General features: G+C 56.6%; 1 protein-coding gene across 1 annotated transcript in view; it reads right to left on the reverse strand.

Moving 5' to 3' along the window:
* The window catches only part of TTF2 (transcription termination factor, RNA polymerase II), a 33,550-nt gene that overhangs the window by 12,659 nt on the left and 8,406 nt on the right, over window positions 1-12,485 (reverse strand). The window contains exons 4-13 of the mRNA XM_012730015.1: window positions 11,182-11,248; window positions 8,998-9,963; window positions 8,616-8,730; window positions 8,211-8,360; window positions 6,897-7,021; window positions 5,798-5,879; window positions 4,184-4,300; window positions 2,996-3,158; window positions 720-825; window positions 78-259 (exon numbers count right to left, since the gene is read on the reverse strand). Of these exons, the coding sequence (XP_012585469.1) occupies window positions 78-259; window positions 720-825; window positions 2,996-3,158; window positions 4,184-4,300; window positions 5,798-5,879; window positions 6,897-7,021; window positions 8,211-8,360; window positions 8,616-8,730; window positions 8,998-9,963; window positions 11,182-11,248 (2,073 nt within the window). The remainder of the gene's footprint in view (window positions 1-77; window positions 260-719; window positions 826-2,995; window positions 3,159-4,183; window positions 4,301-5,797; window positions 5,880-6,896; window positions 7,022-8,210; window positions 8,361-8,615; window positions 8,731-8,997; window positions 9,964-11,181; window positions 11,249-12,485) is intronic.

Here is a 12,485-nt window from a genome sequence, read left to right on the forward strand (position 1 = left end):
CGGCACAAACCAACACTTTATCGTGGTGTGAAATAATCACTGACGGGGTTCACATCTAAAGTCCCAGAGATACTCACTTCAGCAGGGAATACATGTCCAGCAAGTTGTTCTGGATGGGGGTTCCAGTGACGGCCCAACGGGCGCAGGCACGGAGCTGACACACAGCAACGGAGGTCTGCACGTCGTGGTTCTTAATATTGTGAGCTTCGTCCAATACGATGCGAGCCCAGAGTATCCGCAGCAAAGGAGTCGAGGGTCCCTGAAAGAAGCACAAGTGACATCTAACAACAGGATGGAAATAAATGAGTCGAGGTCTCCCTCTGACCTTCCACCCAGGAGCTCTGAGCTAGAGACGTGACGTAAAGGTGAAGCTGAAGAGACCAAGAGTGGAAACTCCCAGTGGGTACAAAGGAAGAACAAGTCGGCTGGAAGCCGGGCGCTGAAGGTGTGTTCCGCTGGGTTTTCACGGATCCTCTCAACCACTTTCGGGCAATGGCGAGGGCTGAAGTTCACAGCAGGGGTCAAGCCTACATATTCACCCATTCACTATTTACTCCATTTACACAAATTCACTGGAAATTTATCGAGTCTGCTCTTCCATGTAACACGCTGAGTGACGGGACAGTTCCGCCCGAGGAGCTTGCAACCTGGTAGCAGAGAGGTAATCCCACGGCACCACGCACACAGTCCGCACTACCTCCCTGGGGCCCCAGCCTCACCTTCGCCCTGGGCTTTGCATCCGGGGTCTCTCCCTTCGGCTTCTTTGCGTGAACCTCTAGTGCCACAAGTTTATAGGAGGTGATGACAATGTCATATGTAGAAAGGCTGCATAGACACAACACAAAGCAGATGGTCGATGATCCCCACAATGGTCAGCGAGCAGGGGCAGGTCCCTTTACAAAAGTGCCCACAGTGGAATTCATAACTCACGTCCGCCATCCTAACCCGATTTGGGAGAGATAAATCTTACTCCCTGGGCCTCCTTCTCTCTTACCACTACCGTCTACTCACTAAAGCTAGACCACTCTGTCTTCCCAGCCTTCCCCAGAAAGGAAAGTCTCTGGCTGGCGTCAGATTAAGCTTGACAGGACCTGGTCAGACACGAGGCAGGGCTGGGGAATGGGTGCTCGCGTCCCGGGGTGGCTAGGAAACCCCCAGAGCGTCGATGCTGTTGTCTCTGTGTCCTGTGATGGGTTTGTAAACACCCATGAATCCCGCTTGGACATTTTGGTTTAAGACATATGCTATAACCATGCCATGCCCCTCCGTACCAAGACTCAACGTGAGACACCCATCCTTCCCGGCACAGCGTCACGCTGGCCTGAGAGGGCGTCCGGGAACAGAGACGCTGTGTCGGATTAGAGGCAGCGACACCTGCACGCTGCCTGAGTCATGTCAACAAGTGCTGAGAATGTGCCGATCGGTAACGGCTACATTCTGACCACAGAGGTAGATGCGGCCGAAGTGCGAATCCAATTCCTTTCAAACCAAGAGACTAACACTGCCATCTGGGAAATGTTCTCCTTCCCCCTTCCGGTCACCGCCTTCAGAAATTTACGGTGGCTTAACCCTGGAGACTTGAGCCAAACTCTTCCGGTGGCTCATGTACAGAAAAGCATAGCCAAATGCAGTCGGCCTGCAGGACCAGTCCACCGCTCTGTGGGGCAGCTGCTGTGTGAGCAGCGGCTCTCTGGCCCCCAGGGAAGGGCGGAGCCGGCCGGAGGGGAAGGCAGGAAGAGGCTGGAAAAGGGACTGGAAAGAAGCAGAGAGAGGGGAAAGAGAAGGCTGGAAGAAGCATGGGGACGGACGGAAAGATGTGTGATGTCACGCTTGCTTCTCCCCTTGGACCTAGACCAGGGTCTTGGGGGGCAGGGGAAGACCCGAAGGCACACATGGGTGAGAGACCCTCGGGAGCTGCCAGAGGCAGCCTTTATCTTGACTCTGATTTTGCTGCTCGTGTCCCAGCCTTGCCGGCCCCTTCTGGCCGCTCCTGTGGGTCCCCCGGAAGAGGCCTCACACTGTGGCAGTTTGGGGCCTCAGCTGCCCTGCTCTGGGCCACCCCTGTGTGGCTGGGCATCTGCCCATGAGGGGACGGATCACAGGGTGTTACATGTGGAAACTGTCTTCCCTATTCTTGCCCTCCCCTTCCCTGCATCGCACAATCTCTTCAAGCGCCTTTCCATCGAAGGTCTGACACACTGGGGTAGGTATGTCTTACGCACTGGATGGCAGAACCTATTAGTGCAGGCAGTTTGGGGGGCCTTCGGGTAACCCCTCTCTCTGCATTCACACTAAGATGGCCAGAACTGCCACCTCCCAGTGAGTCGCGAAAACGACCAAGACAGAGGAGAGAGGAGAGGCGCCTGCCGTGCTCTCTGGCCCTTGCAGAAAGCACAGGCCGGCGCCTCTGGCGCAGACGTGCGGATCACGAGCGAGGCGGTACTGGGGACATCCAGCGGATGGGCACTGTCCACAAAGGGACGCCCTTCACGTGCTGCCACAGCAAGCCTGGAAGCGGCCGTAACGTTCCCCAGCATGCAGGTGGTCCTGCTGTGAACAAACAAGGCCAAGATTCTTGCCAAGAGATGTTCACACTGAGCGTATTAACTACTCCAAGAGCTGACACAGCTTCTGGAAATGCGTGAAAGAAAATGACCAGAAATCAGAAGGCAGCCAAAGAGCAAGGGACGCAGGTTCGGCTGACGCGCCAGCCTGCTCCACCCAGAGCTGCACCTTGCGGGGACCACGGCAAGGGGCCTGCGCTGCCCGTCTCCAGGAGCCCAGCCGCCAGGCCCCTCAGGCCACGGGCCTCCGCAGGGCAGCACCCGGGCCCCAGCGGGCGGTGCCTTTCTCCCTCCAGAGGCCCCCGCGGTACAGGCGGAGGCCGTTCAGTCCTCACGGTCACCAGTGGCGCTGACTAAAGAACCTCACGGGGAGCAGAGCGGGTGGCGGCCCCTCCGCGGGGAGGCGCGCCCCGAAGGCCCTCCCTACTTACACCTCCGCACTGGTGTCCCGGTTCTTGCCGTGGTAGAGGCAGACCCTCAGCCTGCTGCTCTTCACACATTTCGCCACCTCATTTTTCCAGTGATGGAGCAGGGAAGCAGGACAGATGAGTAGTGTTCCGTGGGAAGTAAGCTCAGGGGAGTCTTGAGGGGGGCCTGGAGGAGGACGCCAACACCCCGTTACACACATTCGCCGGCTTCACCTTCCTAAACACACTAGCCCTGGACTCATTTAATACTTGGAACAACGGCTGCTTTCACAGGACAGGTAGCTCACAGGCAGGCAGTGGAAGAGGTGATCTTTTAACCCAAAACACTGGACGATTTCCTGTGTCCCCACCGTGTCAGAGACAGTGAGCAGCACGCGGCCCCATCTGAAGCGGGAAGACCCGCGGTGCGCGGTCACAGAGCCGCCAGATCAGCTCCTGACTCCCGTGAGTTGCTTCATTACAGGGAAGGGTGACTGCTTTTTTCTAAAAAAGTACCTGAAACCCCGCTCAAAACATAAGTCCAAAGACCTTTCCTCGGCTAAGCATCACCTGCACCAGCTGGTGACGTGTCTGCACCAGGCCCGGCCCGGCCGTGCGTGAGCAGGAGCAGACACGGCTTTGTCACAGGGACCCGGGGGCAGCGGCCCGGCTGCTCACTGTGGCCCGCAGGCCAGGTGGCCACAGATTTCTTTGCTGCCCAACCAAGTGAGGAATGTCCCGTGTCTATGAGGTGCTGTACACACCTTCCACGCAGGACCTGTCAAGAACTCACACCGATAATGCATTTAAAAAACAGGCTGGACGACAGAGATCTTCTAGACATTTCAGACACATGGAAAACAGCTTTTGCTGTGGTGCCTAACATCTGACTTTATCACAGATCTTCCCTGCAGGCAGAATATGCTAGTATAATTTGGCTCTACCCTGGAGACAGGGCCTCGACCTAAGCAAAAACAGTCATCACTGCTAGAACCAGATAGGCCAGAGCCTTAGGCTTTCTCCATAAGGTCTTTCTATGCAAAGATGAAGCTAAAAAACAGAAAATGTATGATTTAGCATAGCTGATGTCAGAAAGGCTGCCATAAACCACAGCCAGACACTGGTTCCCAATAGCTGGGTCCTGCATGCCCGGGGCGCTTGCGTGGTTTAGGGGCTCGGCGCCGGCTCCCAGAGTGGGGTCAGCAGCTGTACCATCTTTGGAGAGCACCAACGGCAGGCTTTGCTCCACTGCTTTTGTTTCCTGTTGATTCTTCTGGGCCAGAATGAGTGCGATCATCGTGAGTGTCTTTCCTAAGCCCATGTCATCCGCTGGAAAGCAAAAGCAGACACAGAGAGTGGATTACTGGAGCGAAGCCTCAGCTGCAGGAGACGTGCCCGTTTCTTTGCTGGTGGTGCCGTTACGGCTCGCCTAGCTGCCCTGACGAACATGTGGTCATGCTCATTCAAATGTCCCCCAGGCCTTGCGCTTTGTTTTGGAGTCCAGGTCAGTCGTTCATCATAACGTGTATAAACCGTGGGGCGTTATTGAGATCTCCCTCCCGTTAGCGCAGTACGGTGCTACTGTCCGACAGGCACGGCGGTGTCTTCCCAGTTGAGGATGCTGACCTGTCTTTTCTCTGCCCTCAAAAGCAAAAAGGCCTAGTGGATCTGACCCTGCTCGGGTCAGCACAGTTCTGGAGTTACCTCAGAACAGTCCTCCATCCCCTCAGATTCTGTCAGTCGGGCAGAAACCGACACTCTGGGCACGGACATTGCCCGTCTCTGGCCTTGGCCCACTTACTGCGTCAACCTGATGTACTATTAGCCTTATTTTAACTGAAATGCTCAGTGACATAAGCAGATGTTAAATGTGGGCGCTGTTCCAGCACCGGCCCTGTCACCCTGCAGAGAAACAGTGACCACACAGGCCAGCGACTGCCCTCTGCACGGCCGGCTGACAAGGCTGGCCCTGGCCTGGCATCTGGGAGCCCGGACTTGGTGGGGACTGCTCACTCCCACAGCGGGCGAGGGTGGCTCGCCGGGCCTAAACTCTGTGAGCAATACAGGCGATGCGAACGCCTGCTTTTCCCTGGAGTCTGGGACTCCGGCACAAGCAGGCTGCGGCTGCCTGTCTGGCCGGCCACCGGTACTTCAGGCACTGAGCTGTGAGGGGCTCTCCTGGTGGGCAAGCTGTACGCCTGCCGCCCCAGCTGGCCGGGCTCGCTTTGCCCTGCGGGTCTCACTTCATGGGCAGGCCGCTGGAAACTGCGGCCTGGCTTGCTCTGGACTTTGCCGCGTGTGTGGCTTTCATTTGAGGATTTTCACTTGTGTCACATCAAAATAACTTTATTCTTTTACTGTTATAATTTCTAGTCATGGGTACAATTACGGACAAGTCCTAGCAGTCACGGAGTCCAGAGGATCCCCGGCACAGCGATGACTAGCTGTCGTGGACACTGATCGTGTTTTCTAGAAGTGGAACACCTTGGAAAATCCTCAGGAGATGAGTCCCCAAAGCAGAGCCTGGAAAGCCGCCCGTAGGCTCTGCAGCCAGGCACGGCCGCTCTCCAGACCCCATGGACTCGTACGAGACTCAGCTCGGAGGAGGAGGAAGCTCCCTGTGGGCCCACACTCCCCCTCTGCTTGGTCAGTCAAAACAGCTTCTACAACCAACACCTGACTGACCGTTCAGCTCTGCTCTCCTGAGACTGTTGCTCAACTTTCTGTACCTCAGTTTCCTTGTCTGTAAATGGGGGCGTGACCCAGCCAACCACACAGAGCTGTTGAGAGGACTGAGAGAGACACACATTCGAAGCACCGACTTACCCAGGATCCCTCCCGGTGGCTCCTGACTTTCCCGCCACAGCAGCCAGGCCAACGCCTGCTTCTGGTGTAACAGCAAAGGCACCTGACAGAGGCAACAACCTGAGTGAGGCGTGAATTCCTGGTGAGCACCTGGGCAGGCTCCTGGCTGCGAGGATCCACAATCTAGTCTCGCCCTGTTTCCATGACCCTCTTGATATTCCGGCTGTCGGTAAGCTGCTCAGGAGCCTCTGAAGCGCTTGGCTGCTGCCCTCACCAGAGCGACCGTACATCCAAGGTGGCCAGGGATAGTTGCCCAGCACCTCACAGAGCCCCCCTCACTCTTTCAGCGGCTGCTTCCCCAGCCAAAGTCAGATTCGGCTGCTGGTGACTGGCCACCCTCCCCTGGGCCACTCCACCAGCCTTTCCTCAGCACCTCTTGACCTTGGCCTCTCTCGGCAGCCCACAGCCGGGCCTGCTAGCCAAATCGCAACAGCCACTAGCTGGACTTCCCCTTGAGTCTTTTTCTGACTCGAGTTTGTCTTGTCTGTGTTGAAAAGACAATCTGCTTAAAAAACCCCTGCTCACAATTCTCCCAGCTCCCTCTGGAGCCTGGCCCGGCTAAGCCCCTTCTCCAGTGCCAGGCTCCACAGCAGGCGTCCTGCTCAGTAAGGCCCCTGCTGTGCCCAGCTCAGGCGCCGACGTCACCATCAGTCTCCCCCCAGCTGGAGAGTCTGGCTTCTCTCCTCTCCGCGGTCTTGAAGACTCGCAGTGGGCAGGCAGCGGGCTTCGCTGTTGCACACTGTGCACCTGGCCCTACAGCACGTTGCGCTCTAGCTTGGTCTTCGGGCCTTTCTAACTGCGTCCCGGGCGTGTACACAGCCCTTCACGGAGGCGGCAAGTCTTCATGTCCTGTGACATGAGCAAACGGAGCCTCTGGCCACAGACCCCTGCAACCGTGTGGCCTTGAGAAAGCAAAGTGGCGCTTCTGTCTCAGTACTCAAGAGGAAAAATACGGATGGGCGGCGACCCCGAACGCTTTACCGGATGGCCACGCTAGGCAGCTGCCCTGTAGCTGTCCTCTCGGGGCGCACCGGCCTCTGGGGGCGGACCCCGGGCTCACCTTCAGCCCAGCGGGGTCCTCTGCCTCAGCGGTCTCGTCGGGACATGACTCAAGGGACCGATGCAGTGCGTACACGGCTTCCTTCGTGACCTGCCACTCCCAGTTGGGAGTGGAGCTCAGGGGGCCTGCACACAAACAGGAGTGAGCTCAAGGCGCCCGGGGCGCGGCCTCTGGCAGCAGTCTGCAATCTGCCGGCCAGCGGGCCTGTCAGAGGGGCACTCTTGGCTCCACACGGCCCCCCGGCCGCTCAGACCCTCACCCTCTCATCCTTAGCTCTTTCTCTGGGTTGTTGTTGTTTTTTAATCACACCAAGAACTACTGTAACTAAGGACAAAACAGAGTGCATGAAAAATAAGATGACCACCAACATCTTCGGCAGAGAAGAGAGAATCAAAGGCAGAAAGTGGGCGACAGAAACGGCCAGGCAGGTGGAATTCAAGACACAGGGGCGGCTCCCGAAGTCTGTTAACAAAGACGGTGCCTCAGCTGGTGGCAATTTTAGGGGTGAAGCATCCCAAAGAAAATGTTTCCAGACATAAAAATCCGCCATTTAAATGTTAACGTGTTTTTAAACAAGTCACTATTTTACCGGAATACCTCCCAAAACATAGCACAGACGTCCCTATTTTACTAATCTGACCAAAGTGGGCCCTCCTCTGGTGGCGCAGGCCCCGCCCTGCCCCCCAGGGCCGGCAGCCCAGCCCCAGGGGAGGCCACGCTAACAAGTTCGCTGTCTCCTGACCCTTCAGCGCGACCCCAGCTTCTTGGGGCACAGTATGTTTCTCCTCTCTCCCTCCCCTGCCTTCACTCCCCCCTTTCTCCGGTGTCTCCAGCAGCGCCCCCCTGGGAGAAGCCTGGGCTTAGGGTTCTCTCTCCTGCCCGCAGCCCGGCCAGTCATGCCACGTGCGTGTGGCTCGACTAGGGGTCTTGGTTCTGCAGCTACTCCTCAGATCGTCCTTTTCTGCAAAGTTCAGGGTGCGAAGAGGCAGCCAGACAGGTATCAGCGCTGGTTTGGGGCCTCTGGGTCACCCCTGCCCTGCCCTGCCCCGCGTGCACCTACACGGGTCCGCGTGTTCATGCACAAACACTGGCTGGGAGGCTGCCACGCGCCAGCCCTGGGCTGACCGGTCAAGGCCAGCGAACAGGCAGACACAGACGCTGGCCTCTGGGCTCCAAACAGGCCACGCAGAGCCCGGCTGAGCGTCACCGCCTCAATCACCCGGGCACCGCGACGCGGGCCGCCCTCCCGCCACCGCGCCCGAGGCCCTTCACTCCCGGCAGCCCCCGCACCAGCGCCAGGCCCTCGGGTCTTACCTGGTGGGCGCTCGCTGAACCTGTTAGCTCCCAGAGGCTGCAGATCCTGGCGCTGCAGGGGGGCGGCGGGCACCAAGTTTGGCGGCTCAGCCGTTGACCTGGTGACATTCTTCCGCGGCGCTGCTGCCATCTGAGTCTCCTCAGGAATGTCTGCTCAAAACACATTCGTGAGAGTTCAGCAAAGCGTCCAGGTCACTTGCGGGAGGTGAGAAGGTGGGACCGACAGGCCCTGACGTGCGGGGAGGGCGTCCTGGAAGCGTAGCAGCTAACCAGTCGCTTGCACGGTGAGAGGGCTGAAGCACACACTGAAGCGGAGAGGTGAGGGGATGAACAGATTCCTTCTCAAAACGGCGTCCCTAAGTCTCTTTGGAGAGCTCACACAGGCCCTGCAGCCGTCCACCCTACCTGGCTCCGGGCACAGGGTCAGGGCGTCGAGTCTCTCCTCCAGGTCCCGGATTTGCTCGTGCAACTTCTGACCCTTGTCTGGAAGCGCCTGGATGTTCACCGAAGCCAGTATGCTCTGCAAAAGAGATCCTGCGAGGTGGGTGTCCGCTCGTGTTAGGCCGCTCAAAGCATGTTCTTCTAGCGGGTGTGTGCAAACCAGGACTTTGGTTTCTGAAACCCAGCTGACTTATCAATCCTGAAGGCATAAACACAGGAAAAGGCGGAAACTGAACAGCCCTCTGTGACGCCTCCCCACGCACACCGACGGCTAGCAGGAGGCCGCCCGTCTCTGCCCCGAGCGAGCCGCGCCCCACCTTGCTCCCCAAGCGCCCGCCAGCCCCACCTTCTTCTGTCTCAGCTGCGTAGTGAGGTGCACACGCTGGGCCGCTGGGCCTGAAGGCTCTACCTTCCGGGGCGCCCCTGAGGCCGGAGACGGTTTTCTTTGAGCGTTTTGAGCAGAGAGCTGAGCGCTGTCCTGAGAGCCTGGGGTGGAGCCAGAGGGCAGGGGGGCTGCAGGCTTCGCGGGCACGAAGGTCACACCGTCTTCCTCGCTGCCACTGCTGCTGGTGTCGGCCTCGGGCCGCCTGCCCAGGGCGGGGCCCGCGGTGGCCGCCGGTGCTCTCAGAGCAGGCAGAGTGCGGGGCTCTGTGTGTGGCCGGGCTCGGCCGTGGAGGAGCGGCTGCTGCCGCACGGTCTGCGCCCCGGGCCCCTCTTGCGCCTCTGTTTCACTAGCCTCCGGGCTCTGGGGGTGCCCCTGGCCGCCAGGGCCCCCTTTCTGGGGCCGGCCTGTTGGGTTCTGACTACTAATCAGTTCAGACAGAGGCCTGGTTTCCTTTTCTCTCCGCGGTTCTGCTTCTTTCTGGACATAATGGCGCTCGCCGCCTGGCTCCTCCCGAGGAGATGCGGACGGCTTCTCCAGCTTCGTCCATGTGGGAGAAACCTCCAGAACGTGGCCTCCGGCCTCCCTTGCTTCCCCCAGAGACACTGCCGGCGGCCCCTGCTGCTTCTCTCCAAGCGCAGACTGCTTTTGCTTTCCCACCAGCCCAGGGCAGACGTCTTGCTTCACCCGGGAGCTAGAGTCGGGCTTCTGTGTCTTCTTTTGATCCAAAGGTCGATCTGCCTTTTCTGGCTGCTTCTTGGCAGCCATCTTGTCCCTTTCTTCACCTTTGAGGAACTGTTTCCAGGCTAGAGGCTCTCGATTCTTATCAAGGACCTTGAAGGGGTTTCTCTGCTGGCCGGCAGGGTACTGAAGCAGCTCTGACGAATGCCGAGACTTGCTGGTTACAGAATGTTCTTTGAAATCAGGATCCTAAAAAGACAAAGAAGAGAGTATAAAGAACGAATACAAGCTTCACCTGTGAAAGCCTTTGATCAGAGGCGATGGAAACATAGAAGCACTGCAATGGCCCCGCACGCGCCTGGGGTCTGTGGGCGTCTAGAACAGACGATGCACCAAACGCAGAAAAAATTGGTTTCTCAAAACTCGGTTCCTTCTCTGTCTGTAGTCATGGCTTTGCTGGGCTTCAAGGAACAGCGTCACCAAGTCAAATTGCTTTTACAAAAGCAACGCCACAATGTACCCTTGGCATGCCAAACCATTCTCCCAGTTGAGCTTCTCCCCAAACCTACACCCAGCTCCAGGCTTGCTGCGACCTGGGCTTCGGGAAGGTGTCACGGGAGGAGCCCGGGATTGTTAAATTCAGTGGCAGGCGCCAAAACAAGGCTCGTTACTTTTCCAGCTCCAGCTTTTCACACACAGGTCTCCCCCCATTCTGGGATTCTTGCAGCTTCTGATTTACACTCAGCTAATACAAAAATCACATGGTATTGGTCTATAAAAAGATGCTAAAGTGCTGAAGTCGCAATAAAAAAAAAAAAAGCTCATGCCACTTGCAGCAACATGGGTGGAGCTGGATGGGATCGTGCGCAGAGAAATAAGCCAGAAAGAAAAAGAAAAATTCCAGATGGTTTCACTTTTAGGAGGAATACAGAGGATCCAAATGAGGGATGAGGGGGGAAAAAAGTAATTATAATAAAGTAAAAATCAAAATCAACAGGCAACTATAAAGCAGAGGCATTCTGCGGGGGGCGGGGGGGCGGGAAGAGCGCAGGGGACTGCCTCCACGGCGGGTGGGTGAACTGGCGGGGGTGTCCCCGCGGCGATGCCGCTCAAACAAGCAGAGCTCGTACAAAATGAAGACTGGTGTAAAAAAATACATTAACAAAGATGCTGAAGCTGGCCGTGTCAATCTAAATTTGTCCCTAAATAGGAGAACACTAGCTACATTTTAAACCTCAGAAAATACTGAGGTGAAGTTAATAACTAAATGACCTTAGCCTTGCCTATAACTCACGGTGGTTAGGATTTGGCATCCCAACAAGGCTGACCCTGCTTAATGAAGAGAACCGTCTGGCAGGCAGTCTGATGAGGACCGGCCGGCTGACACGGGACTTGATGGTGTTTTCCGCGGCGCCACAGATTCAGCAGTTTTACACGCAGATTTGAAAGCAGACAAATAATTCCTACCTGCCACGGGATATTTCCACACCACCGCCTGCCCTCTGCCTTACTTCTGCTGCATCGGAAGAACAATCTATGAAGCACAAAACACAAAACCGAAGCTGTGACATCCACTGAATCAAGAGACCCATTTGTTTTTAATGATAGAAAGTATATTACCTGTTGGATTCCGCTCGTGAAAGGCCACTTGAAACCTATTATTCTTAAGCAGGCATTTTAAAGTCCTTACTACACAGTATAGTGGTAGGTGAGGTGTTAAAAACAGAGGCGTCGCTGTAGTGAAACGCACAGATTTATTCCTTGGACTTGACAGGGTGACTGGAGACACTGATCTCCAAGGCTGCTGAAGTCAGAAAGAGAGCTAACGGGGCCTGTGTCCCTGAAGGGGAGACGCGCCACAGCCTTAAAAAGTAAAACCAAAACAAGAGAAAACCTAACCTGGATGTGGCCACGCCCCAGATGCAGTGACCATGGGAAACGCCCAGAACTAGACCATGGGGGCGAATGGAAGCAAACGCCTGACGGTGGGCAGTGCAGCATGACAAACACTCATCCCTTCAGCAAATATTATAAAGGAGAAAAAAAGATGCAGGGGACACCTCAGAGACTTGAAAGTCACTGTCAATTCACTAGACTTCGTGGGCCTTCTTTGGCTTGACTTCAACACAAACTACTTGAAAGCAAGCTATGACATCTCAGAAGCGACTGGAAATTTATACTCCAACTGGTTATTAAAAAAAAAAAAAAAGCCGTAACTTTTAGAGCTACATACAGGAGCACTGACAGAAGTAATGTTATCTGGGCTCCGTTTCAAAAAATGGCGGCGGCTGTGGCGCCAAGTGGCCGAGCACCGCGAAACAGGCCCAGCTATCCGCGGAGGGAGATGCTGAAGCGCGCGCGCTGCAGACTCTGTCTCCTTCCTTCTGCCTGCGTTTGCAATCTCCCACTGGAGAATCCCTCACAGGCAAACCCGGCCCCACCCCAGAGTCGCCACCTTCCCACTCCACAAACAAGCCGTGCGCTCTCCAAAACACCAGTCTTGGCGTAGGCACCTCCCTGCATCCAAAAGGAGTCCTCTTGCGGTCCTCCCTGGTGGCGCGGTGGGTAAAAGCCAGCACTGCAAGCTAGCGGCAGCGGCTTCAGTGAGAGTTCGACCCCTGGCCCCGGAGGTGACCACATGGCGCGGCGGACCTCTCCTGTCTCTCATGCCGATCTGTCCTGCCCCCCACTCTATGTCTGGTCGATCTTCCGCCACCCCTGCACCTCTGGCCTGTACCCCAGCTCTGTATGCATAAATAAATCAATCTTAA

This window comes from Condylura cristata, unplaced genomic scaffold (assembly GCF_000260355.1).
Source record: "Condylura cristata isolate star-nosed mole 26May11 unplaced genomic scaffold, ConCri1.0 scaffold00026, whole genome shotgun sequence".
Taxonomy (NCBI): domain Eukaryota; kingdom Metazoa; phylum Chordata; class Mammalia; order Eulipotyphla; family Talpidae; genus Condylura; species Condylura cristata.